Consider the following 24,849-nt stretch of genomic DNA (forward strand, 5'->3'; position numbering starts at 1 on the left):
AAAGCCCCCAGAGCTACAACTCTTTTATGAAACCACCCAACCTCTTGTGGCTGACCTGGTCCCAGAGAGCGATCTGTCTCGTGTTCCACCTGGAGACTCCTGTCGTGAGAAGCCGCTTCATGTTCCCCAGGAACACCACCCGGTTCACTCTGTGGTTTTTGCAGTTGGCCTCCTGCCGGGCACAGAGAGGGCTGGTGAGCCAGGCCCCCAGGCACCAGGGTCCTGTAGTGGGCTGAATGGTGGCCCCCAGAAGATACATCCATGTCTTGTATCCCTGGAACCTGTGAATGTCTCTTTATTTGGAAAAGGGGACTTTTCAAATGTAATTTTAAGTTAAGGGCCCTGAATAGGGGAGGTCCCCTGGATCATCCAAGTGGACCCTAAATGCTATCACGAGATCCCTTATAACAGGCGGAAGGATATTCCACAGACAGAGAAGAGCAGGTGATGTGAACATGGAGGCAGAGTTTGGAGTGATGTGACTAAGGAAGCCAGCAGCCACCAGAAGCTGGAAGAGGCAAGAAATAATTCTCCCCTGGAGCCTGTGAAGGGAGCGTGGACCTGCTGACACCTTGACGTCAGAGTTCTGGCCTCCAGGACTGGGAGAGAATCCATTTCTGTTGTTGTAAGCCATTCACGTGTGGTCACTGGTTATAGCCGCTCCAGGAAACAAGTGCAGGAGCTGAGGAGCAGTGGAGCCTTGGAAACCAGGTCTCTCCTCCACGCCCGTACTGGGCGGGGCACTGGGCAGGAGTCAGCTAATGTTGACCACGCCCCAGGCAGGGCCTGCCATGGGCCAGGTGCCTGGTGCTCTCAGCTTCTCTTTGAACTTGCACTACATACTTACTGGCAGAAATCTCTGAGTATGGCGAACCCCAGGCTCAGGAGGACAGGGGACTCAGGGTGGTTCGCTGTTTGATGACTCACTTTACCAGGGGCTCATACAAAGCCATCCTTTGCCTTCTCTTCTGCCTCCTAGCTCATAACACTTCCTTCTCCTCCTAACACACAAAGGTCCTCTGCCAGGATGAGTCAGCATCAGGTAGACACCACAGGCTGGTGGAGCAGTGCAAAGACCCAGGCATCACTTGTTCTGGACTGTAATTCCTAGTTCTGCCAAAAAAGTGTATCCTAGGAGGAGCTCCTCACCCCCTCTGGGCTCATGCCCATGGCTGTGTGTGGAGGTTGGGTTCTCCGCTCTCTGCCACCTTTTCTGCTCAGCCCAGGCCCTTGGGTCCATCTGGCTGGGTTTGAATTCTAGCTGCTCCATGACTGTGACATTCAAGTCTCTGACCCTGTCCAAGGCTCAGCATTCTCATGACTGAAATAGGAAGGGTAATACTACCCACCTCAGAGGACTGTCATGAGAATTAAATGAGGGAACAACGTGGAGCCCGTGGCCCACTGCATGCCACCCAGCGAGCTCTGAGTAAATACCGGTGATGCTAGTAACTAGGACAATTATTATTTGTAGAAGTAGTAGTAGATGCCTTTCTGGCCTCACAATATTGGACTCTTCCTAGATAAACACAACCAGGTCATTATCAAGCCTTTCTTGTACGGTGGGTAAATCTCAAATTTAATCCAAATTTTTCATCCTACTTAGTGACTAGGATGCTTTAGGTGCTCAAGAAATGATTACTTCTTACTGCCTAACGGCATCTAATCCCTTCCTTACAGTCAAGACCCAGGGGACTCAAAAAAACAAAACTGGAGTTAAGTTTACCATCCGCCTCTCCACTTGGAGTTGTCCGTGGGGATAGCACCCTGAGCCATGTCCATCAGGCTTATCCCACCCAGGCGGCTGGGCAGTGAGTCCAGATCTCCTCCACCCATGCCCACGATGGGCTCACTCAGCACCAAGGATTCATGTGCTGAAGGGTGTCCTCAGAGCAGGCCAGCAGAATCCCATCTGGGAAGGGCAGTGCAGTGGACGAGACAGGGTACTCAAGCCCCTCCCCACCAAGAACAAGGCAGGGTTCCTGTGAGCCAAGAAGGGCCCAGAACAGATAGGGTGGTCAACAGAGAGGCACAGGCCCGGTGCACGGGAGAGGGGCACTGGCTCGGCCTTTCCTAAGCCTGGCTGAAAGCTGAGCCCCAGGCTCCAGTGCCTTCCCTCCCCCTCAAAAAAGCGGGGCTTCACCTGCAGGACACGGCCTGAACGGGGCTCGATCACACGCAGCTTCTTGTCCTTACACGTGGTGGTGAGCAGGCTGCCGTCGGTGTTGAAGGACATGCAGAGGATCACGTCCGAGTGGCAGTCGATCATCTTCACCGGCTCGCCCACGTCCAGGTTCCAGATGAGAACCTGGGAGGGCAGGCATGCAGGAGTCGGGGTCAGCCCTGCTGTTACCATAGGGCATCTGTCCCTGGTCCACACCAGATGGTCCTGGGAGAGATGCCCCGTGCAGGGTTGGGGTGTGCTGGCATGCAGGACAGTGTCACTGAGGTCTATACCAAAGGCTGGTGTGTCCCTGTCATGTAAATCCACCACTATTTTTGGGCAGATCCCAGCTCCAGCTTGGGCTTACAAGTGAGAAGGATAAATGTTCTTTGTCAGGTTCTAGTGGCTGGCGCACCTCTTTTGAGGGCCTGCCCGGGGGTAGGGGCTGTGGCTCCATTCTCTTCCCTCCAGCAGCTTTGGTTGCTCTTTTTTCCCCCACCGTGAGAGTGTGGGTATGAAGAGGCATTCGCCTTCAGTCCATCGGCACCAGGCAAGGCAGACCAGATGCCTCCAGCTCCGTGGGCCCCAGGAATGGCAGGGTCTACAGAGGCTGTTCAGGTATGTGTAGGTGAATGAATCACCAAACAAACGGGACAGTGTTGATTAACATGCTCAGAAAAATAAGAGGTGCTTCCTACAGGTCCCCAAAGATGTTTTCTCTCCCGCCCCCCATTCCCACTGCCTGCCAAGCTGCCTACCTTGTAGTCATAGCCGGCACTGAACAGGATGTTGTTGGTGGTAGGGTGCCACTCGACCAGCCCCACACGCCGGCTGTGCCCATGCAGCTCCAGGAGAGCCTCTGTCATGTTCCGCTTCAGCCCGCCCTCGGGGATCTCCCAGATCCGCACCTGCAGCGGGAGCAGAGGGCCTAGGCTGGGTGGGCAGGGCAGGAGGTCGCCCCGATAGCCTGTCACTCGGACACCAGGGAGACCTGCTTGGTGAGGCGCCTCATGGCCAGGGTGGTGGGCAGAGCTGGCTGAGGCCTGGAGCGAGGCTTGGGGTATGGTTAGAGAGGAAAGAGGCCATCTCTTCTCTTCCTTTGGGAGGATTTCTTCAGAGAAGTCTCTGCCAACCTCAACAACTATTACCACTGGCGTGCTATTGCTATGGTCCGACCATAGCAGAGCACAGCGGTCCACATGCTGAGCAGCTCTGAGCCTGTGTTGAACTGAAAACCCTATCTCTGCTTGCCTTCCCACACCCTTCTAAGAGATCCTTCAGCCCCGGCTCCTCTGTTAGTGGCATACGGCCTGTCTCCCACTCAGGATGGACACCTGAGCAGGGGGAAGCCTTTCCAGGAGCTGGGACATCCAGAGTCCTCCCTGAGATATGATAAACCGAGGGGCAGAGATTCTGAGGAGATGCTGGAGCCTGAGCTGGCAGGACGGGCAGAGCCTGGAGGAGCCGCCACTCCCAGGCTTACTGAGGCTGGCGGGAGATGGTCTGCAGCCAGGGGGCAGGGGCTGAAGAGAAGCAGAGAAAAGGGGCCATGTGGACCCGGACAGAGAAACGGTAGTTTCTCTGCAACCTTTGACTACCCCACCCCCCATTATTTACACCAGCCCTGGTGGGCTTGTTTTTCAAGCCAAACCAGGCTCAGCAGCAGAAAGCTTTGCCCGGCCTTTCCTACTGGCAGAATAAAATGAGATACTGCTTGTAAAAGCTAATAAACTATTGAGTTCTCTAAAGGACGAAGGAACTATATTCCTGTTCTAATTGTTGTTATCGTTAATGCTATGTATTATGATCTAACTGGTGGAGAGGAAAGAACACATGTGACTACTACAACTTAGGACACTCTTAAAACAAAATGTTTGAAAATATGAACTCCACCCTTGCTAGCAAGAAGAAAAACAGGAAAAACAGCTTTGAGATACCGTTTATAATCTTCTAAAATAGCCAACTGAAAAAAAAAAAAAGGAGCCATGTTGGCAGATTATACAGGTGGGGCAAAAGTAGGTTTACAGTTGTGACGGCATGAAGCACAGAGTTTATTCTTGTATTACTATTTAATTATTGTATTGTTTTCCATGCGAACAACTGTAAACCTACTTTTGTGCCACCCCGTATTGTAGGTTTAATCGTTGTTGATAGTATTATAAATCAGAGTGATCTTTCAGAAGCAATTTGGCTATCTTTAGTAGGAACTATGAAGCCATTTGTATTATATTCTTTGACTCAGTAATTTCACTTTTTTTTTTTTATTCGTTTTTAGAAGCTGGAAACAGGGAGAGACAGTCAAACAGACTCCCGCATGCGCCCGACCGGGATCCACCCGGCACACCCACCAGGGGCGACGCTCTGCCCACCAGGGGGCGATGCTCTGCCCATCCTGGGCGTCGCCATGTTGCGACCAGAGCCACTCTAGCGCCTGGGGCAGAGGCCAAGGAGCCATCCCCAGCGCCCGGGCCATCTTTGCTCCAATGGAGCCTTGGCTGCGGGAGGGGAAGAGAGAGACAGAGAGGAAAGCGCGGCGGAGGGGTGGAGAAGCAAATGGGCGCTTCTCCTGTGTGCCCTGGCCGGGAATCGAACCCGGGTCCTCCGCACGCTAGGCCGACGCTCTACTGCTGAGCCAACCGGCCAGGGCCTCAGTAATTTCACTTTTAAAATACAATATAAGCAAAAAACTCTATGCACAAAGATGTTTATTGTAACATCATCTTTACAGAAAATTTAGAAACACTCTAAATGACCAACAGGAGGGGAACAATTTAATATGTCACATTAGTACGGAATATTAGCCACTCGATTATAATTCTGAAGGCCCTGAATGAACACAGAAAGCGTGCTGAGGAAAGCCAGCCACAGGCCGTCTCAAGGACTGGGGAGTGAGGCTGGGCACTAGGAATGCCCCAGAGGGGATTTCTTTGGCAGGCTTCTGGTCATGGCGCTTTCCCCCGAGACTACAAACATGACTATTCCCACATATGTGTCCCCTGGAGACCCAGCTCTGCACATGCAGACAGGGGGGTCTTCAGGGAGAGACAGGCAGGTCTAATGAAGGGTTGGGGTCACCCTTAGATGGGCCATTCTCAGTTTCAAACATACACTAGAAAAAAGAAGTTTATAATTAGGGGAAGGTTGAATGTTTTCCCATTCTGACTGTCATCTCCTTTGGTCACTCCAGCTCTCTGCAGAGCCCAGCAAGGCAGCAGGCCCGGGGGAGGGAGCTGACATAAACAGGGCCTAGTAGGCCCTGTGGTCCTTTCTCCACAGGCCCTATGGGAGGGCCTTTCAGGGTAAGGTCTGATCTGGAAATGGCAGGGGGGAGAGTGGGGACCCAAATAGATGACTCAGTAGTTACCAAAAAGACATATTCTTCTTGTCCCCAAATGTACTAGAGGAAGGTGACCCTTGAAGAGTGACTATGTTTGTGTTAGATACACACACACACCACCATCATCACACACACACACACACACACACACACACACACACACACACACAATTTCTTTTTTACCCAAAGGGATACTGTTAAACATGTACTTCTGCAACTTGCTTTTCTCATGTAACAGCAGAAGTGGGCACCTTTCCACACCACTACATACGATCTACCTTATCTTTTTAAGTGGCCAGAGGGACATCTGTTGTATGATTGTGCCGTGACGAACTTAATCAGCCTCTAATAATGAACACCTGGGTTCTGCCCACTTCTTTCACTATTACAATCCATTCTCTGATGAACAGCACTGTAATACAAGTTTGTGCATGGGTGTGAGTAGGCCTGTAGGACACATGCCTAGAAGTGTTTCATTATAATTACTGTAAAGTTGTTCCCAAAAGCTGTTCCAGTTCTCACCAACAGTCTGCTTTTCACCTAGGTCTCTAAGACGACATCTTCAAAACTGGAGTTTTGCCCACTGGATGAAAAATGCTACCTCACTGTTGTTTGGATTTGCATTTCTTTGATTCACAGAAATACTGGGCGTCCTTTTCCCCTATTGGCCACCCTTGTTTGCATTTGGGAGGCCTGAAAGGCTTTCAGACTCAAGGGGATAAGACAGAATGATGGGTCAATGTGAAGGTGTTTGGGGGCAAAGGATCCTGTCTATGGACACCTCATACCGTCTCTTGAGGACAACGAGCAAGCACGTACACATGGAAACACTATGTCATTCAGTGCGGAAGTGTTGACCGAGGCAGGAGTTGCCTCTGGTCTTTGTTTTCTTTTTCTTTCTTTCTTTCTTTCTTTTTTTTTTACAGAGACAGAAAGAGAGTCAGAGAGAGGGATAGATAGTGACAGACAGGAACGGAGAGAGATGAGAAGCATCAATCATCAGTTTTTCCTTGTGACACCTTAGTTGTTCATTGATTGCTTTCTCATATGTGCCCTGACCGTGGGAACCTTCAGCAGACCAAGTAACCCCTTGCTCAAGCCAGTGATCTTGGGTCCAAGCTGGTGAGCTTTGCTCACACCAGATGAGCCCATGCTCAAGCTGGCAAGCTCAGGGTCTCGAACCTGGGTCCTCCGTGTCCCAGTCCGACGCTCTATCCACTGCGCCACTGCAGGGTCAGGCACCTCTGGTCTTTGAGGAAGATCTTTGAAACTGAGAGTTGAGCCTCATTACTTCCACACATCCCTCTTATGAACCAGGCTCTTGCCAGCCAATGGGACGGGTGCTGCACTCGCCCCGTGCGGGCCCCTGGGCAGTGTTAGTGGGGCTGACTCAGCAGAGCACCTGCCAGGGCACAGGAATGGGGAAACCTCAAATCCAGTCTTGGGGGTGATGGGTGGGAGTGTTTGGGCAGAAGCAGGGTTGAAAAGGGAGATGTCGACCCAGGTTTGGAAAGACAGTTTAGGGAAATGGGGGAGGGTGGGGCACAAAAAATGACCTGTGTGTGGGTTCAGGGCTAGTGGGTGGGGAAATCGCCAGCAGGTCAGCCTGGCTGGGGTGGAGCAGGCTGGCAGGTGGCAGAGGAGGGCAGAGGCCACGTGTGTCACACCTCGTCACTGAGGCCCAAAGGAGTGCTGCTTAGAGGGACTCTCAGAAAATAAAATTTAAAAAACCCTTTTCCAGAACAGCCTAATTCCTGAGCAGCCAGCTAACTGAGGGTTCCTGAGTGGCATCACATGCTGGGTTAAGGCAGAGACAAGGGGGAAGCTGTGGAGTGAGGGTCCACCCAGGCTCTAATCCCCCTGACCACCAGTAAGATGACCTTGGTCAAGCCAGTTAACCTCTCTGAGGCTCATGTTCCTTGCTTAGATGATGAATTGAGATGTGAGCACCTTTTAGAGGTGTGTGGGTTAAAGTAAACTGGGCTCAGCGTCCTTGTGGGTCTGAGGCTTTGTTGGGGTGACAGACAGCTCTGCCTAGAAACCTACGAGCTAAGCCAAGGTGTATGCGGAAGGCAGGTCATGTCTGTGCCCAGGCTCAGCCCCTAGACAGCAACCACATCCCGAGGGGTGAAGGGCTGCAAGCGAGAAGCCAGGGGCTGTTTTCCCCAATAACTGCCGGAATAGTGCATCAGGCAGGGATTGGGGGACCTGATGAAAAATGCCCCACAGAGGGAAAGAGGCGCCTATCCCCACTTAATATCAACCACTTCCTTCACTGGGCCCCAATTTTTTTCATGTGCAGAATGAGACAGTACAAGTTAATCTTCCAAACTTTTCGGCTGTTGACATCATGGAATGTATCCCTGCGGGGAAGAGACTAGTTCTGATTCACCACTACAGCTAACAGTTGGTGCGACACAACGTGCTAAAGGAGCTCAGAGGAGGAGCTGAAGTTCACAGTGGGCCTAGTAGCTGGAAAAGGAATTCCAATCCCTTAGCATGGAAGGGATTTGTTGGAGGAAAAGCATGGATGGGCGTGGCAGGAGCACCGTGGATCTGCCCAGAAGTTGCTCTGGGAGGTTTCTTCTATTCAACAGGAAACCCAATAGGGTCTGCCAAACAGGATTTCTGGAAGGAAGGGGAGGGGAAAAGTGGCAAAAGCATTCTGTTTTGAGAAAGCAGCTGTGTCGGGGATCATCCACTTCATAGGTCCTTGGGTCACAGCCCTGTTATTCTCAGTTACAGTCATCCAACAAAATATGCTCAGCCCCTCCCTGAGTCACACACTTTAGACAGACATGGCTACAGCAGGACAGCTGATAGGGGACTGCTAATAAAGCTACAAAACCAGTGTCCCTGTGCATGGAGGAGGGAGCAGTTGGCCAACAAAGAGAGAACTTTATGATCTGACAGGCTCCATTGAGAGCCAGTCTCTGAACCTATTAGCTGTGAGACTCCAGCCAAGTTACTTAGCCTTTCTCTCAGCCCTAGTCTTCTCATCTGTAAGAATAATTATACCTATAATTATAGTTGCTTTGAAGACTAAGTAAATATTTGTGCCCTACCAGGCAGATTACTAAGAACTTAAGAGTATGTAACAATGTTTGCTAAGTATTAATTAAGGACCCTATACAAGTTTTATATAGCTCAAATTTTAGATGGGATTTATATTTTTCATGCGCATTCTGTTGTCACTGGTGTTGTCAATGTATACAGTATACAGTTTGTCTCCATTTTATAAAATGCAGTATACATTTCCTTTTTAAATTTATTATGTGATTATGAAGTTTGAGTCTCTCTCTGCATTTGACAATTGAGAGTCATAGCAGCTGGTGACTTAGGGCCACGGTCTAGTGAGAGCCAACGGAATGCCTCTGACAACACTGTTCTTAAGGGCAAGAATGTTCTGTTTAGGGCATCTGCTTGTTCTATAGCCACCGCAGACAAGCAGTGCTTACTGTCTGAATCTGTGGTATAGGAGCTCAGAGAAGGAGCTGATGTTCACAGTGGTCCTAAGCAGCTGGGAGAAGGTATAAAGAGTCCAACTGCTTACTATTTACTTAAAAACAAAACAAAACTCTATTTAGAGCAGTGTGGGGAGAAACAGGACAGTACACAATATGGTTTCTGCCCTCGGGAAGCATTCAGTTTAGCTATACAGTACTATATCACACAGTCACTGGCCCTAGGATTTCCATCCAACCACTCTACAGATACAATGCCTGGAGCCAAGATCACAGCAAGTCTTGTGTCTTCTGCAGCGGGAAGAGAGAAACGGTGAGGGTCTTGCCCAGAGCCAGGAGGCTCCTGGAACTCTCACCTCCCCATTTCTTGCAAATGATTCTGTTGACTACTAGAAACTGAGTTTATCTCCACTCACCTAAACAAGGGGTAGCATCTCAAAGTCTACCTTCATGTTGATATCTTCTGACCACCTAACTGTTTCCCAACGTGAGAAACAAATCAATTCAAACCCAGGCTGGTGAGAGAGGTGACCTGAGGCTGAGAAGGAAGCACAATTGAGTGTCTACTGCCGAGTCTCGTGAGGCGGCTGCTAGAGGGTTAAATGAAATGACAAACATGGAGCTGGACACATGGACAAATCCATGCTACTGAATATTATTATCTTTTTTATTAATGATTATTCTTACTTACACAGGTAAGTAAATGAGGCACAGAGAGGTTAGGAAACTTGCCTGGGGTTGCACAGCCGGGAAGGGAGGAGCTGGGATTCAAATTCAGGCTTGGAAGTAGGCAAACTACCCGGTTCCTCTCTTCTGCAGCCTGCCCTTGCCCAGTCCCTTCCTTGTCCCCTGGCTGGAGCCTGACAACCCGGGTCAGGCATGGTCTGTCCTTCCGCTCATCTATTCTAGGAAGAAGGTGCAGCTCCCTAGCCCCAAGTATCCAGAAATCACCCTCCTGGGGCACAGACAACCAGTGAGGCTTCCTGCTGGATGGTCCACTCCTCCATACAGGGGTGAGGTCATTGCCCTATCTCCAGGGTGAGGAACATACCTAGCACATAATAGGGACCCAAGAGACTTGTTGAATGAATGAATCACTGGAGAACCTGAGAAAGCCAAGGGGCCCTCAGCAGGATCAGCAGTGAATCACCCCGACCTGGGGCAAGTGGCCTAGCCCTTCCTCTGGCTGGTGGTGCGCTGGACAGAGGAGAAATCACTCCTTTTGTCCTGATTTAGAAAAGGGGCCTGGTTGGGGGGAGTAGATTTCTTTCTTGGATTTTGAGGCCCAGCATTCAGCTTACTCCTGTTTGGAAACCAGTGATGCAAGGCCTGTCTTGGAGGCTCAACGAGCAAAGAATGAAATGTTGTAGAAAGAGCAAGTACTAGGAGTCTGACCCCAGCCCTCCGGCGAGCCCTCACTGGGACAAGTTATTTGAACTCTTTGGTCCCCACTTAAGGCTAAGGCTAATAAAGTAGCAGTTAATGTTTATGGAGTTCTCAGTAGTCATGAAACATTTTCATATTCAGTTAGTTCTCATGATGAACCCAATACGGTCCCCAATTTGCAGTAGGGCAACTGATACCCAGAAAGGTAAAGAAAGAAGTGTAAAGTCACACCTCGGGAAAATCGAAGGGCCAGGATTTGAATGTAGGCCTACAGCCTCCTGAGCCTGGCTGCTTAACGCACGAGCCACACCGCCGGTTTCTCTGTAGCTGCCCAGTGCATTGGTGAGGTCTCTTGGGACTACTGTCCTTTCATCACTAAAAAGAGTATGTTACTCCTTTCCAGCTCCAAGAGGTATTGATTCTCAAGTGTGTAGAAGGGTACGGTGGCGGGTGGCTTCCGGCTGCTTCCAGCAGAGCTGACACGCTGCCCTATCCCACTCCTAGCTCCTCTGGGAAGGGGATCATCTCTGGGAGGGCTGGGAGGCTGGACGGAGGGCAAGGGAACCCAAGGCAAAGGGAAGATACCGAACTTGGCCCCCCGGGGAGAGGGGCCTGACTCCTTCTTCCTCCTCCTTAATTCTCCTGAGACTGACTGCTCTGCCCTCTCCTTGAGATGTCAGAAACCTCTCCCTCTGTGGCTGCGGAAGAAGTGCTGAGAGCAGGAGGCTGGGAAACCCATAGCGCTCTTCCCTGCTGCCTGCCAGCCGCCCCCCAGCCGCCCTCCCTAGCTGCAGCAGAAGCTATAAAAAGCACAGCCCTTCAACAATAGGTGACATCACCCAGGAGCAGAAAGAACTGGATTCTACCAGATGCCAGGAGAGTTACGGCCCCCACCCCTCCCTTGTGACAGGAGCCCTTGGGGAACGGGTTTTGGATCTGTTCCACTGGTTACCAGGAGGGATGTGCTAGGCTCCCAGGGATCTCCTCAAACTCTGGGGGTTGGGGGGAGGGAGGCTGGTCCTGAGGGACATGGGGGATGAATTTCACTGGAGACTTTTCAAGGATGGGGGATATGGGAAAGAGCTGGAAGGGGTGGAGGCTCGCTTGATCCCTTCAGTGTCCTCCGAATGTTCTGAGACAAGGAGAGGGCGGCGGAGGGGTGGGAGCAAGTGCGCAGGCAGAAGACGTGGGCAAGGCCTGCTGCAAGCAGCTTCTCTCTGGGTCCCTGCTCGGCCTCGGTGTGCCGCACAGTGCCTGGCGCACAGTAGGTTTGCTGACTCTTAACCCTGGTTCTGGATGTTGTTTCAGATGTGCAGGAAGTTGACGATTTGGGTTGGAATTGGTTGAGGGGGGGTGTCTTGATGGCCTGCCCTTGAGGTGCTTGATGAGGAGGAAGGCCAGTCAGAGCAGCCTGGGGAGGCAGACCGGCCGGCTGGCCCACCTCGGGAGCTGCAGGCTCGAGGCCGATGCACCCACCTCCCAGGCTGGTCAAGGTGCCCACAGAGGCTTTGCACAGAGAGAATACCAAGATGTAAATGTTGGGCATGTGATGGCTCTGAGCCTCAGTTTCCTCACCTGTAAAGCTATGGCTGTTGGTGAGGTGCTCAGAGTGCTGGCTGGGAGTCAGGAGATCTGGGTTCGAGCCCTGCCGGGGACACAGACTCCTGTGCGACCTGGGGCCAGGTGCCGCCCTGGGCCTCAGCGTGCCCTTCTCTGGGAGGGGCTGGGCCCTGGCCTCCGGGCCTGCAGGCACCAGGCCATGATCTTAGCCACAGAGCCTGAGGAGGGGCAGAGTCCTGTGGGGCAGAGTAGGGCTCTGAGCCGCTGCTTCCGGGGCAGCTGGGCTGGCAACCAGGGCGAGAACGCAGCTCCTCTCTGGTCTGGAGACTTAACCTTCTCTCCAGATCAGCAGCCTGTGCTAGCCCTTTTCTTCTGGTGCCCACCCCCAGCTGGCGTCCTTCGTCTTCTCACCCCTGGGTGCTCCCCTTCTCTCTGTGGAGTCATGTTCTAGCTGGTTTGGGCCTCTTCCCCTACAAAGCTGGTCCTGGCCCTTCAGCCCCAGTAATCGCCCTCCTCTGGGCCCCAGAGCACGCAGTGTCCCCCACACACCACCCGCCTGGTGTCCCCCACACCACCTGCCTGCTGTCCCGGCTTATGTTCTGATGGCTTGAGAAGCAATGGCCTCACTTCAAAGTGCAGCTGCTCACCCTGACATCCCGAGCACACTCTCTCTGCTCGCCTCCTCCCCTTGTGTCCCTCTCCCGCCCACTCCCCTCCCTGGCCAGCTCCCAGCACTCCAGCCACACCAGATACCTCTACTTTCCAAACACACCATATGAACTCTGCTGTGGTCTGAATGTTCATGCTGTCCCAAAATTCATATGTTGAAATCCTAACCCCTAAAAATGATGTTATTAGGAGGTGAGGCCTTGGGAGGTGATAAGGTTATGAGGGTGTGGTCCTCATGAATGGGATTAGTGCCTTATGAAGAGAACTGAGAGAGCCCTAACCCCTTCCCCAGTGTGAGGACACAATGAGACACTGACCATGTTGGCATACTGGCCTTAGTCCTTCCAGCCTCTATCTAGCATTGTGAGCAATACATTTCGTGGTTTGAAAGCCACCCAGTCTATAGGACACTGTCACTCTGGCCTAAGCTGTGTGAGACACATTTCCCCAGGCCTGTAGCTTCACCCTCTTCCTGGGCATCCTTGAACCCTTTCTCTGCTGTCCAAGTCCTGCTTCTCCAGTCTCTGGCTTTCTCTAACCCCCTCTGGCCGGGCTGTACCTTGCTCAGAATTAATCCTTTCTCCATCCTGGGCCCATAGCCCTGTTTGACCTTCCCTGGCTGCAGTGACTTCATTCTGCGTGGCCTCTGAGTGAGTGGGCTGTGGTGCTGGCCCTCTGCTGGTGGCGTTTCCAGGGCAGGACTGAGACTAGCAGGCATAGTCCCAGGCACAGACCCCCCCCCCCTTTCATCCTCATAGCAACAGCTACAGGGATGTATCATCATTATTACTATTATAAAGATAAGCCAAACTGGAGCTCAGGGAGGGTAAGTAACATGCCCTTGGTCACCCAGCTGGTAAATGGTGAAGCTCAGATTCAATCCCAGATCAGTCAGATCTCATGGTCAAACTGGCTTTGAAGTCCAGCATCCAGGAGCATGGCGGGCACTGTGTGGCCCTTCAGCAAGTGTGCAGAAAGTGGAGGAAGGGCTTGGCTTGTGTGACCGAAGCCAGGGCCTCGTGCTTTTCTTGAACACACAGCATGGGTGTCTGGCTTATTAACTGGGGTCCCGGAGCATGCGGTACATGACTCTCAGGTGCAATAAGGTGCTGAGATAGAACTGGGTAGGGCCATCAGCACCAGTGACTCCTGCCATCCTCGTCCTGACTCAGATAGAAGTTTCCACCTAAGGTGGAACTAGGACGGCCAGTGACCCCGAGAGTTCTGGCCTGACCTGTCCCTTCCCACAGCAAGTGGACACTGCTCTTCTCTCTCCCAGCTGGCTCCCCTGGAGAGACATGAGACCCCAGGAGGAGCCTGAGGCTTCCCACAGGATGCTGTGGGTTCATGTTATGATGAGACTTCGTGGAGCAAGAAGGCCTTGGAACCATAAGCTCTCCTCAACTTCCTAGTTGTACGATCTGTTCCCAACCCTCAGATTGGGGGGGGGGGGCAGTGAGAGCTAACTGTGTGTAAAGTGTCCAGCCTGGACTGGGAGGAGGAGCTCATATAAGGCAGCCCCGAGGTTCAGGGGTGTTGGCTCCCTGATGGCTGGTGACAGTCACTCAACATCTTACCAGGCAGCAGTGGAGCTGGCTGGGGCTGCTGGCAATCCTTGGGCTCCCTGCATCCAGAAGAGTGAGACAGGCAGTGACTCTGCCCACCCTCTCTGCCACGGAGCCCAGGCCTTACCCACACCAACCACTGACCTCTCCAGCCCCACCAGCTCTAGCTGCCTCCTTTCCAGCCCAGAAAGCAACCAGTAATCTCATTCTTCCTGGGTTTCCAGCCCTGTCCTGGGCTCCATCACCTTGTGGCCATCCTCTGGCCTGCCTGTGCTCTGACCCCTGGTCACTATCCTCATTTAGCTGAAGAAAGTAACCGAACCAATAGCCTATGTCACCATCAATTCTGATTTTCTGCTCAGTGGATCCTGCCCTTGTTGCTGCTGCTCCTGTGTTGACTGAGAGCTTTGACCTCAGGGAGCTGCCCAAGCCCATTCCTCTCTTAGCCCCCTCCCCACTAATCCCATTTACTAGATACTGTGCCAGCTGACCCACCAACAACAACTTTACTAACCAATGGAGACTATTTACTGTGACTCTTCCTCTTTCTTTGGATAATTGATTAGTTGAATTATATTCATTCAGTCACAATTATCTTTCCATTCACCCATCTATCCATTCACCTTCATCCAATCATCCTTCCTTCCATTCATCTATCTGTTATCCATTCCTTCAGTCATTTCTTTACCCATCAATGTAGTCATCCATCCAACAATTTATCCATTAATCTGTTCACCTACCCATCTAGGCATCCAACCATCCATCCCATCCAACCATCCATCCCATCCAACCATTCATCCCATCCTATACATCCTTCCCATCCAACCATCCATCCCATCCTATACATCCATCCCATCCAACCATCTATCCCATCCTATACATCCATCCCATCCAACCATCCATCCCATCCTATACCTACTAAGCATTTACTAGGTAGTCGGCTCTGTGCTAGATGTTTGGGATTCAGAACCTCTGTTCTCAGGAACTCACAGTCCAGTCTGGAAAGTCAGGCGACACGATCATGGGAGTTCCTTCCAGTCCCAGTATCCTGGGAGCCTACTGCCCATACCCAGGCTTTGCCAATGAGTGCTAGGAGATGCGTATGACCTGACTGGAAGGCTGCTCTTCCTTCCCCTGGGAACATCAGGGGCTCAGGCAGCCCCTCCTCACAGCTCAGTTGAAGCTCTGAAACCCCCTCTTACTTCTAAGCTGGTGAGTTGACGGTGTTCAAGGGCAGTGTGAGAAAAGACATAGGCTCCTCTAAAAAACATGAAGGCTGCTGCTAGCACCTGACCCTACCCTGCCTGTGAAAATCAGCAGAGCTTGGGGGAAAGGTGGCCAGAAAACAACTTCAGATTCTACACTCCCTGGATTCTTTATCCCCCCTCTCCAAACTCTTTCTGACCCCTTCCCCCTTCCATCTCTATCTCTCCTGCCTGCTCTCTCTTCCTCTTCCCTCCATCGCCCCCTGCGCCCTCCTCCTCATTTCCTTTCTCCTACTTCTTCTCTCTCCCTGTTAAGTGGTATACACATGGAGCTCAAATTCTGGGCCACCACTGTAGGTCCCTGGACAAGTCATAACAACTCCCAGGCCAGTGTCCCTCCCTAAAGCCATGGCTCCCAGGGCACAAAACCAGGAGTATTTGCCACGCCCAGGCTGCAAAATCACAGGTTCTTTTCCTCATGGTTCATTCATTTCCTTCCCTTTCCCCTTCCTCCTTGTCCGTCTGCCCCTTCCTGCCCTTCTCTTTATGAGACCACAGACAAGTGCTGAATATACATTTAATATTTTTGCTCTAATTCTCACCTACAAAACCAGCACTTCCAAACAAAATCATGTTAACGCCACAAAATCTGTCAGTCTATGGATTCACTCCCTCAGTTCTTTTCCTAACTCCCCATCCTGGATCAGAAGAGGGCAAAGGAGTGAGAAGGAGGGGAGTTTAAGAAGGAAAGCCTCCTGGAAGAAGGGCGGGGAGTCTCGTGGCCCTGCCCTCCGCGGGCATACCCTTCCTGCTCACCGACATGTCCTCCGAGCATGAAGCAATGATGTTGTCAATGAAAGGGTTCCACTTGATGTCCAGCACATTCCCCTGATGACCACAGACCTTGGGGTAGTTGGGTTCAATCCTGCCTGTCTGCCAACAAGAGAGAGAGAGAGAAGGAGATTAGTTTGATGGCCCCCCAAAAAGAGAGCCTTTATTCTGGGCTTCTAAAATGTCTCATTCATCTTTGAGTTCTTGCACTGGGCTGGGCCAAACTGCGCTGTGGCTGCATCCCTCCCGGCCAACACGGAATGGTGATGGGAGAGGGGTGGGCACTGCTAGTCCATATGACACCTTTGTGCAAATTAGCAAAAGGTGCCTCTTCCTCAAGTAAAAACATTTAAAGTTAAGATGTCACTGTCCACCTGAATGACCAAAGGCCGCTGCCCTGGCAGGACATGCACCCAGACCAGTGGTGGGATTCAACTGGTTTGCAGAGGTTCGGCAGAACCAATACCTAATTTTTTTGTTGAGTTAGGCAAACCAGTTGTTAAAATGGCACTTGTAATCAGGGTTCTCTCTACAGTGAGCGCCTGAGCAGCCGCCCAATGTAGCAATCACAAATTTACATCCCTTACTCTTTTTTTTTTTTTGTATTTTTCCGAAGCTGGAAACAGGGAGGCAGACAGACTCCCACATGCGCCCGACCGGGATCCACCCGGCACACCCACCAGGGGGCGATGCTCTGCCCATCTTGGGGCGTCGCTCTGCTGCAATCAGAGCCATTCTAGCACCTGAGGCAGAGGCCATGGAGCCATCCTCAGCGCCCAGGCAAACTCTGCTCCAGTGAAGCTTTAGCTGCGGGAGGGGAAGAGATAGACAGAGAGGAAGGAGAGGGGGAGGGGTGGAGAAGCAGATGGGCGCCTCTCCTGTGTGCCCTGGCCGGGAGTCGAACCCGGGACTCCCGCACGCCAGGCCGATGCTGTACCACTGAGCCAACCGGCCAGGGCCCCCTTACTTTTTTTTAAACGTTCATCTGCACAGTAGTGTATTCTAAGCGCCTATAGTAACGTTCATTCCATCCACAGGTGAAAAAAATTTCAAGTGAGGATGCCAATCAAGAAGCAATATGGAAATATCTTAAATAAATAACAGTTTTATAGTTTTTTGTCAGGTATTATTTAATATTTTTTCATTAATATTTTAACACTCTTACAACAATCTAGTTTTGTGTACCTCTTTTATTGTTCTTATTTAAGTATTAAATGCATGGGATAATAAACTACCTTTCAGTATATCTTTTTTTTTTTACTTAATATGATCACTAGTGCAGAGAACCAGTTGTTAAATTATTTGAATCCCATCTCTGACCCATACTGGGGTGTATGCGCTCTCCCCAGTGCCTGTACTCCTCCAACCCCCCAGGAGAGGTGTGACAGGCTGGGACCAGAAGAAGGCTCCTTCCTGCTGCCCCAGGAGTCAGCGGAGAAGCCTGAGGCTCTGCGTCCACCTGAACACTGTCCTTGATGTAAGTTATTCTGCCCGTGATGTGAACAGTGCTGCCCCAGATGTGGCAGGCTTGTTCAGTGTGCATCTTAAACATCTGTACACAGTGTCCTGTGGTTAATAGCATAGTCTTTGGAGTCACACAGACTTGAGTGTTTGAATCATAGTTCTGCCACCTTTCAGCTGTGTTGCCTGGGCAAAGTCAATGAATTTCTCAGAGCCTTGGTTTATTACTGAAATTAGGATAGCAGCACCTACCTTTTAGCATTGTTGTGAAGATTAAATGAGCTGATGTGCTTAGTAAAGTGTTTAGTGTAGAGATGACACTGCTCAATTTATGATAGTAGTTATTATTATTGTACAGGTTAGATGACACCTCTTCCAGGAAGTCTTCCCTCATCTCTCTCACAGAGTTAAAGAGCTCCTCCTCTGTGCACTGACAGCAATCTTGGCTTCCCACCATTATCGCATCATCATGTGGAGTTGTAGTCTGTTTCTATTTTTGAGCAACTGCGGATGGGGCCTGCGTCCTCTTTGTCTCTGAATCCCCAGCTCCTAACAAACCTGGCTCATAGCTGATACTCAGTACATGACCTGAAAGCGCCCTGCAAGGGGAAGAGAGTCCACAAAAGATGGAACAAGGAGTGTGAGGGTGGAGACACGGGAAGGGTAGGTCCGTGCTTAGTGGCTATAAAAGGTGGCAGGAAAGAGAAGAATAATTATAGGCAGAAGCTGTGTCTCCCCTTTACTAATACTGTACTAGCTTTTGCGGGGTTTGGAGGAAACAAGAAGCTTTTTTGTTTTTTTGGGTTTTTTTTAGAGTGAGAGGGGAAGGGAGAGAGAGAAAAAGAAAACATGGATTTGTTGCCCACTTATTTATGTTGATTCCTGCATGTGCCCTGACCAGGGTGCAAACCTGCATCCTTGGGAGGATGCACTAACCAATTAAGCACCCGGCTTAGGGCAAGAGGTGTTTTTTTATAGCTAATTTTTTTAGGGGGTGAGGTTGGAGGAAACAGGGAGAGTTTTTCTAATCCCTGCCCATCTGCTAGTGGGGGTTAGGTGTCAGAGGCACCTTAGGCAGTTCATACCTCCCCCTCCTTTAGGTTCCTGGGCTGAAAAATGAGGAAGAGAACCAGTTTCGACCAAGGCCCTGCTCCATGGGCCCTGTGGCCCTGTCTGTCACCAGTGCGATGGCACAAAGGTGATTTCAGTGCTTTCCTGCCACAACCTCTCCCTGCCCATTTCCTGCCTGCGTCTCTATCGGCTTTCCCCCAGACCCTCTGATTCTTTTGCGGCACAGCAATGGCAGGAGGCTTAAGGAAAAAGGAGCCCTGAGAGGAAATGGCAGTGGGATGGAGCATGAGGAATGTGGCAGAGAGAAGGAGGGAAAAGCCTCGGGGTTGTCCGGGGGACATCAGTGTTTCTGATGCTGACATCTGGGGAATTAGAGAATGGAAGGGAAGGATGGGGAGAGTGGGTATCAGTTAAGAATGGGATCCCCTTTGACATTCCGTGATGGATGCAATTCAAATTGGAATATTTTTTCCAATTACTGTCAGACTTTGGGACAATGTTTCTTTAAATGAGAATTGGAGCAGAGACTGAGCCACATGTGGCCCTGGGATTTACTGGGGTTACATCTTGTCTTCTTTAAGTCTTACGACCTTATAAATTAGGCATGAGGAAATTAAGGCCCAGAAAGGTTAAGGAACAAGCCCAAGGTGGCCCAGCTGAAAGTGAAATGCAGACTCCCATCTAGTGGTGCTCCTCAGAACTGAGCTCTCTGAACCCCACTGCTCGTTGCTGGCCAGCTCCCTCCTACAGCTTGGACTTCCCTGGGCACGTGGACCCTGCATGGTCTGCTTCTACAGCTCACTTACTCTCTGACAGAGCCATTCCTGACATCGGATCCCAAAGGCTGCATTGGAAGGATCCCTGAGCAAAGCTGTCTGCAGTAAGCTTTTGGCACCCAGCCCAGCCCAGGCAAATCTGAGGGGCACTCAATCTGTCGATGGGTGGCCATCAGCTAACAGCAGCTCTGGCGAGCAGCCTGTGAGTGCTGCACTGGAGGGAGCAGTGAGCCTACATCCCTGGGACCTATTCAGAATGGGGGGAGGTCAGAGCCCTGCACTGGGAAGAGAGAAGTCTTTTTAGAACACAGGATAATCCTGATGTAATGTACAGGTCCAGGTGGACTCCTCTCTATATGATGGGGAATTATAATTATCATGCCTTCATCACGTTGTTTATGTGAATGGTAAACCCTAGAGTTTTGCAGGACACAGCCTGCTTGGCTCTCAGTGGCATCCTGAAGGGAAGGCTTTCAAACTGGATGCTTTGATTTTCCTGTTTTATGTAGGAGGGTGTCATGTAAAGTTTTGTTAGAAAGACAAGTTCCATTGCTAAGAAGAAAAGTTTGAAAACCAGGGCTATATAGAGAAATCAAGCAAATTAAAAAAATAAATTATTAACTCTTGGAAAAAAAAGTCGTACAGGCAGTTCCCCAGGTTCCAAACAAGATAGGTTCTGTACATTTGTTCTTACGATGAATTTGTATGTAAGTTAGAATAGGTACATTTACCTATTAAATGCAATTTAAACAGACATTTGTCTTAACATAGTATTTATTTTTACCTTTCCGTGCATATAAATACTTAAACATTTTCATACCTACAGAACCTATTTCATTCGTAACCAAGTGACTGCCTGTATAAGAAAGCTAATGCAATCTGACCTGCAGTGCTGCAGTGGCTAGAGCATTGACCTGGAACGCTGAGGCTGCCAGTGTGAAACCCTGGGCTTGCCCAGTCGAGGCACATACGAGAAACAACTAGAAGTTGATGCTTCCTGCTCCTTCCTCCTACCCCCCTCACTGCCTTTCTCTCTCTTCTATCTAAAACCAATAAAATAAAAACTAAAAAAAAAAGAAAACTAATGCAATCATAATGCGTAATGACTTATATTTACACAGTTGTAACAATGTAAATCTCAAATATTTATTTAAACAAGAGTTGTGCTTTAACAGAGGTAGGGGAAGTGTGTGTGTGTGTGTGTGTGTGTGTGTGTATGTGTGTGGGGGGGGGTAAGAGGGGACAGAGAGCTGGAAGAGAGCCAGATCCCCACCTTCCATATCAGAAGTCAGTAGACAATTCTAAGAGTTTAAAAATTAAGACATGACAGTAAAAGCAAGTAATTAAGAAATATGAGAATAGGTGCAAAAAGAAACAGCTAAAAGCAGTGAAAGCGGTCACTTTTAAGGAGTAGGAAATAAGAGGTGTACCAAAGTGGGACAGGGATAGAGGGAAGAGGCTGTGGTGAGCTGCTTTATGTTTCAAAACTGCTTCCCCCATAAGGAAAAGGCCCTGGTTTGTAGCATTTGCCACTGAGTGGTGTAAATATTCCCACCATGGCTAATTTCAAGTTGTGGGGTGATATCACCACCAAAAGCAGAGTTAGAAGAGACTCCTCACAGTACACACATTATATATTTCTTCTTTCTTTCTTTCTTTCTTTCTTTCTTTCTTTCTTTCTTTCTTTCTTTCTTTCTTTCCTTTTTTTGGTGAGAGGAGGAGAGATAGAGAGACAGACTCCTGCATGTGTCATGACCAGAATCCACCCAGCAACTCCCTATCTGGGGCTGATGCTCCAGTACCAAGCCATTTTTAGCACCTGTGGCTGACATGCTTGGGCCAGTGGTGCCATCCTCAGCACCCAGAGCCACACTGGAACGAATCGAGCCACTGGCTGGGAGGGGAAGAGAGAGAGAAGGGGGAAGGGGGGGAAGAGAAACAGATGTCCGCTTCTCCAGTGTGCCCTGACTAGGAATTGAACCCGGGATGTCTATATGCCAGGCTGATGCTCTAACCACTGAGCAACTGGCCAGGGGCTATAATATTTCTAACATATAGATACATTGATATCTGCAGGGAATTGGGTCCCCTGAGGATATCAAAAACCACAGATGCTCAAGTACTTTATATAAAATGACATAGTATTTTTTTACAATTTACACACATCCTCTCATATACTTTAAATCATCTCTACATTACTTGAAATACCCAATACAATGTAAATGCCATGAAATAGTTATTATACTGGATTGCTTAGGGAATAAAGAACAAGAAAAAGTCTGTACATGTTCAGTACAGATGCACTGGTAATGGGCCTAACTACGTCAGCAACAATGTTACTTTTTCCCCAAAGATCTGGGGTGGGTTGAATTTGCAGAACCCTCCCCCTCCTCCGACTACCTGAGGCCCACTGTGTGTTAGATGTAAATAACCACAAGAGCAGACACTGCAGTAAAATAATTAGGAAGTTATGACTAATCTTTAATACCTGTTTTTACTATAATTTAATAAAAAGTTTGCATCATTTAATTTTTAGTATTGGCTGTGTTAAACAACCAGCTTGCAAAATTCCTAAAAACCTAAGAACAGGCTTTCACAAGCCAGCACAAGCCGACCCCAGTACAGCACTTGTGGTGTTACAGGTCTCCTCATGCTGCTAGACTCTATGAACTCTGTGTAATGATTACTTTACTAGACAGAAAAATTAAAGCGTGAACAAGTAAAAGGCATGTACCAGGTGTTCTAAAGGAAGCTTGTTCTGAATTTTTAAAATATGTGAACGATCCTTTGCCAGAACCCTAAATGCCTTTGTTTCCTGTTCTGGTTTCTGTTGGGGGGGGGTGACCAGAAAACAAATTTGGATCTGGTTCTTAGCTGCTACACAATACTGACTGCTCATCCTCGTATACATAATAATACACCAACACGAATAGCTATTATTACTTATGATATTAATATAAGCAAATGTAATCCTCATAACCCCATTTTACAGCTGAGAAAACAGAGGTTTGATGAGTGGAGTCAAGGTTTTCCAATGTTTCATAACTTAGAATCACTGTTTAGATGGTCAGTTCACAGAGCTGTCCCCGTGGTAGGATTATTCTCAGGGGTCCTGGGTCTCATCTGCTATCATCCAGTCCTTGAACCTCAAAGAGAGCTTCAGCCTCAACAGAGCTGGGGCAGACATCTTGTTGCAGGGGTGGGGTGGGGAAGCCCGTTACTTGGTGTCTATAATCACGCTGTTGGTGGACCATATCCTAAGGACCTCAAAGGACAAATCCAGTCCCTCTTTGGTGGGACAGAACTTCAACATCAATGTTGGATGGTAGCTGCTGCATATCCCGAGTTTCCTCAAGAAGAAGCCCAGTGTTGGGGATCAGGTTGTATTGCAAGTACATGCTGTCTGCCAAAGATGGAATTGGAAGGGGCTGGACACAGGCCTCTCTACCAGGTGGGAGGGAGTGTGAAATCACCCGCAGCCTTCCTGTGGGTCCCTTTGACAGGGTCTCAGAGACTTAAAAGGTTCATAAACTTTGACTAATAATTGCACTTTGGGAATTTATCCCATAGAAATCAACAGAGAAGCACACTAAGATGTCCCCTGCTGTCTTATTTTTTAAATGTCCAACAATGGAGCATCACCAGAATGAATCACAGTACACAATATAGTGGAATACAATAAGCACATTTAAAATCATATTTTCAAAGAATATTTAAATGACATGGTACTTGCTCAAGATCTAATGTCTAGTGGAACAATCAGAACCAAGTTATATACATAAAGTGATCTCTACCTATTAAAAAATACAGTCTGTAAGAAAATACATCAAACTGTTAATAGTGGTGATCTCTGGCTAGTTGGATGTTAGTGGTTTTCAATTTCCCCACAAAGAACTTTTAAAACTCTTATTAAAAAGATAGATATTGCCTGACCAGGCAGTAGCGCAGTGGATAGAGCATTGTACTGGGATGCAGAGGACCCAGGTTCAATACCCTGAGGTCGCCAGCTTGAGCGTGGGCTCATCTGGTTTGAGCAAAGCTCACCAGCTTGGACTCAAGGTTGCTGGCTCGAGCAAGGGGTTACTCGGTCTGCTGAAGGCCCCCAGTCGAGGCACATATGAGAAAGCAATCAATGAACAACTAAGGTGTCGCAATGAAAAACTGATGATTGATGCTTCTCATCTCTCTCCGTTCCTGTCTGTCTGTCCTTGTCTAGACTCTCTCTCTGTCTCTGTAAAGAAAAACATAAAAATAAAAAGATAGATATTTAAAACACACACACACACACACACACACACGCACACACATACTGTAGCTTAGATAGAAAAATATTCCTCTCTGGTTTTGGTCAAACAGGTTTTAAAGAAATAAGATGCAGGCTGTAGTCTACAAGATTAACATGTTTCAGAAACGTCTGTGGAACATAAGTGTGCTTGTGCATACAAGCTTCTCTTCTCCCTTGTTACCATAAGAATCATTTGGAGGGAAATACGATCCTTTAAATTGAATAAAATTATATAACTAATTGAATGCGAGTTTCAGCTTCTGTGTGTATGTGTGTGCATGCGTGCGTGTGTGTGCACGTGAGCAGCCAAGGCCGGGCCCTCCCTCGGGAAGGCTGGCAGAGCGGCTCACCCCACAGGCTGCCTGGGGGAGCAGCGGGTGCTCTGGGCCTCGGTCCAGGCTTTATCTGAACCCAGTGAACTGGCCGAAGATGAGATGTTTTCAAAACAACCTGCATTGCAGCTTTTGCTTCCTAGAATCTTGCGTCGCTGCAAAGCTGAATTTTGTACACAGAAGCAAAATATTTTCTTACCTGGCGAATCAGCTTAGTAAGGCAGAAAGAACAGACCCTGAACAGAAGGTAGGGTTTCTAGGCCCAGTTCCACACCCACCTACCTCACTGGCTGAATGACCTTGAACATGACCCTGGCCTCTCTGGGTTTCCAAGATTCCTAGACCCTGGGGTAATGCCCTTTCCACTTTCGGTGGCTGCCCTTCTTACTGTATGAAGCAAGGCACCCCTGCAGCCAGAGGCCGTGCTTCTCTGTGCCAGGACAGATCAGAGATCCACACCGGGTCTGCTGTTAGAAAGACTCAGGAGGGCGTACTAACGATAACAATAAAAAAGAGAATGATGGTAACAAGGGACCATTATTTTATTTAATTCCTGTAACAACCCTGCAATTTTAGGAAATCCTTTTGACCCTCCTGTAACAACCCATTTTATGGATGCGAAAACTGAGCTCTGGGACGTGACCTGCTGGCAACCGAGGAGCTGCACCTTTGCACTTGGTGCTGTCTGGCTCTGAGGCACCTCGGCTGTGCTGCCTCCTAGTTCAGAAAGTAGGTGACAAATT

The 24,849-nt window shown here is 49.4% G+C and overlaps 1 protein-coding gene across 4 annotated transcripts in view; it reads right to left on the minus strand.

The window, feature by feature from the left end:
- Positions 1–24,849, minus strand: part of CORO2B (coronin 2B) — a 188,071-nt gene that overhangs the window by 9,445 nt on the left and 153,777 nt on the right. For all 4 annotated transcript variants that reach the window (XM_066273092.1, XM_066273090.1, XM_066273089.1 and 1 more), the window contains 4 exons: positions 16,167–16,283; positions 2,923–3,072; positions 2,144–2,308; positions 56–172 (listed from right to left, as the gene is read on the minus strand). In XM_066273092.1, the coding sequence (XP_066129189.1) occupies positions 56–172; positions 2,144–2,308; positions 2,923–3,072; positions 16,167–16,283 (549 nt within the window). The remainder of the gene's footprint in view (positions 1–55; positions 173–2,143; positions 2,309–2,922; positions 3,073–16,166; positions 16,284–24,849) is intronic.

The sequence above is a fragment of the Saccopteryx bilineata genome, chromosome 4 (assembly GCF_036850765.1).
Source record: "Saccopteryx bilineata isolate mSacBil1 chromosome 4, mSacBil1_pri_phased_curated, whole genome shotgun sequence".
NCBI classification, from domain to species: domain Eukaryota; kingdom Metazoa; phylum Chordata; class Mammalia; order Chiroptera; family Emballonuridae; genus Saccopteryx; species Saccopteryx bilineata.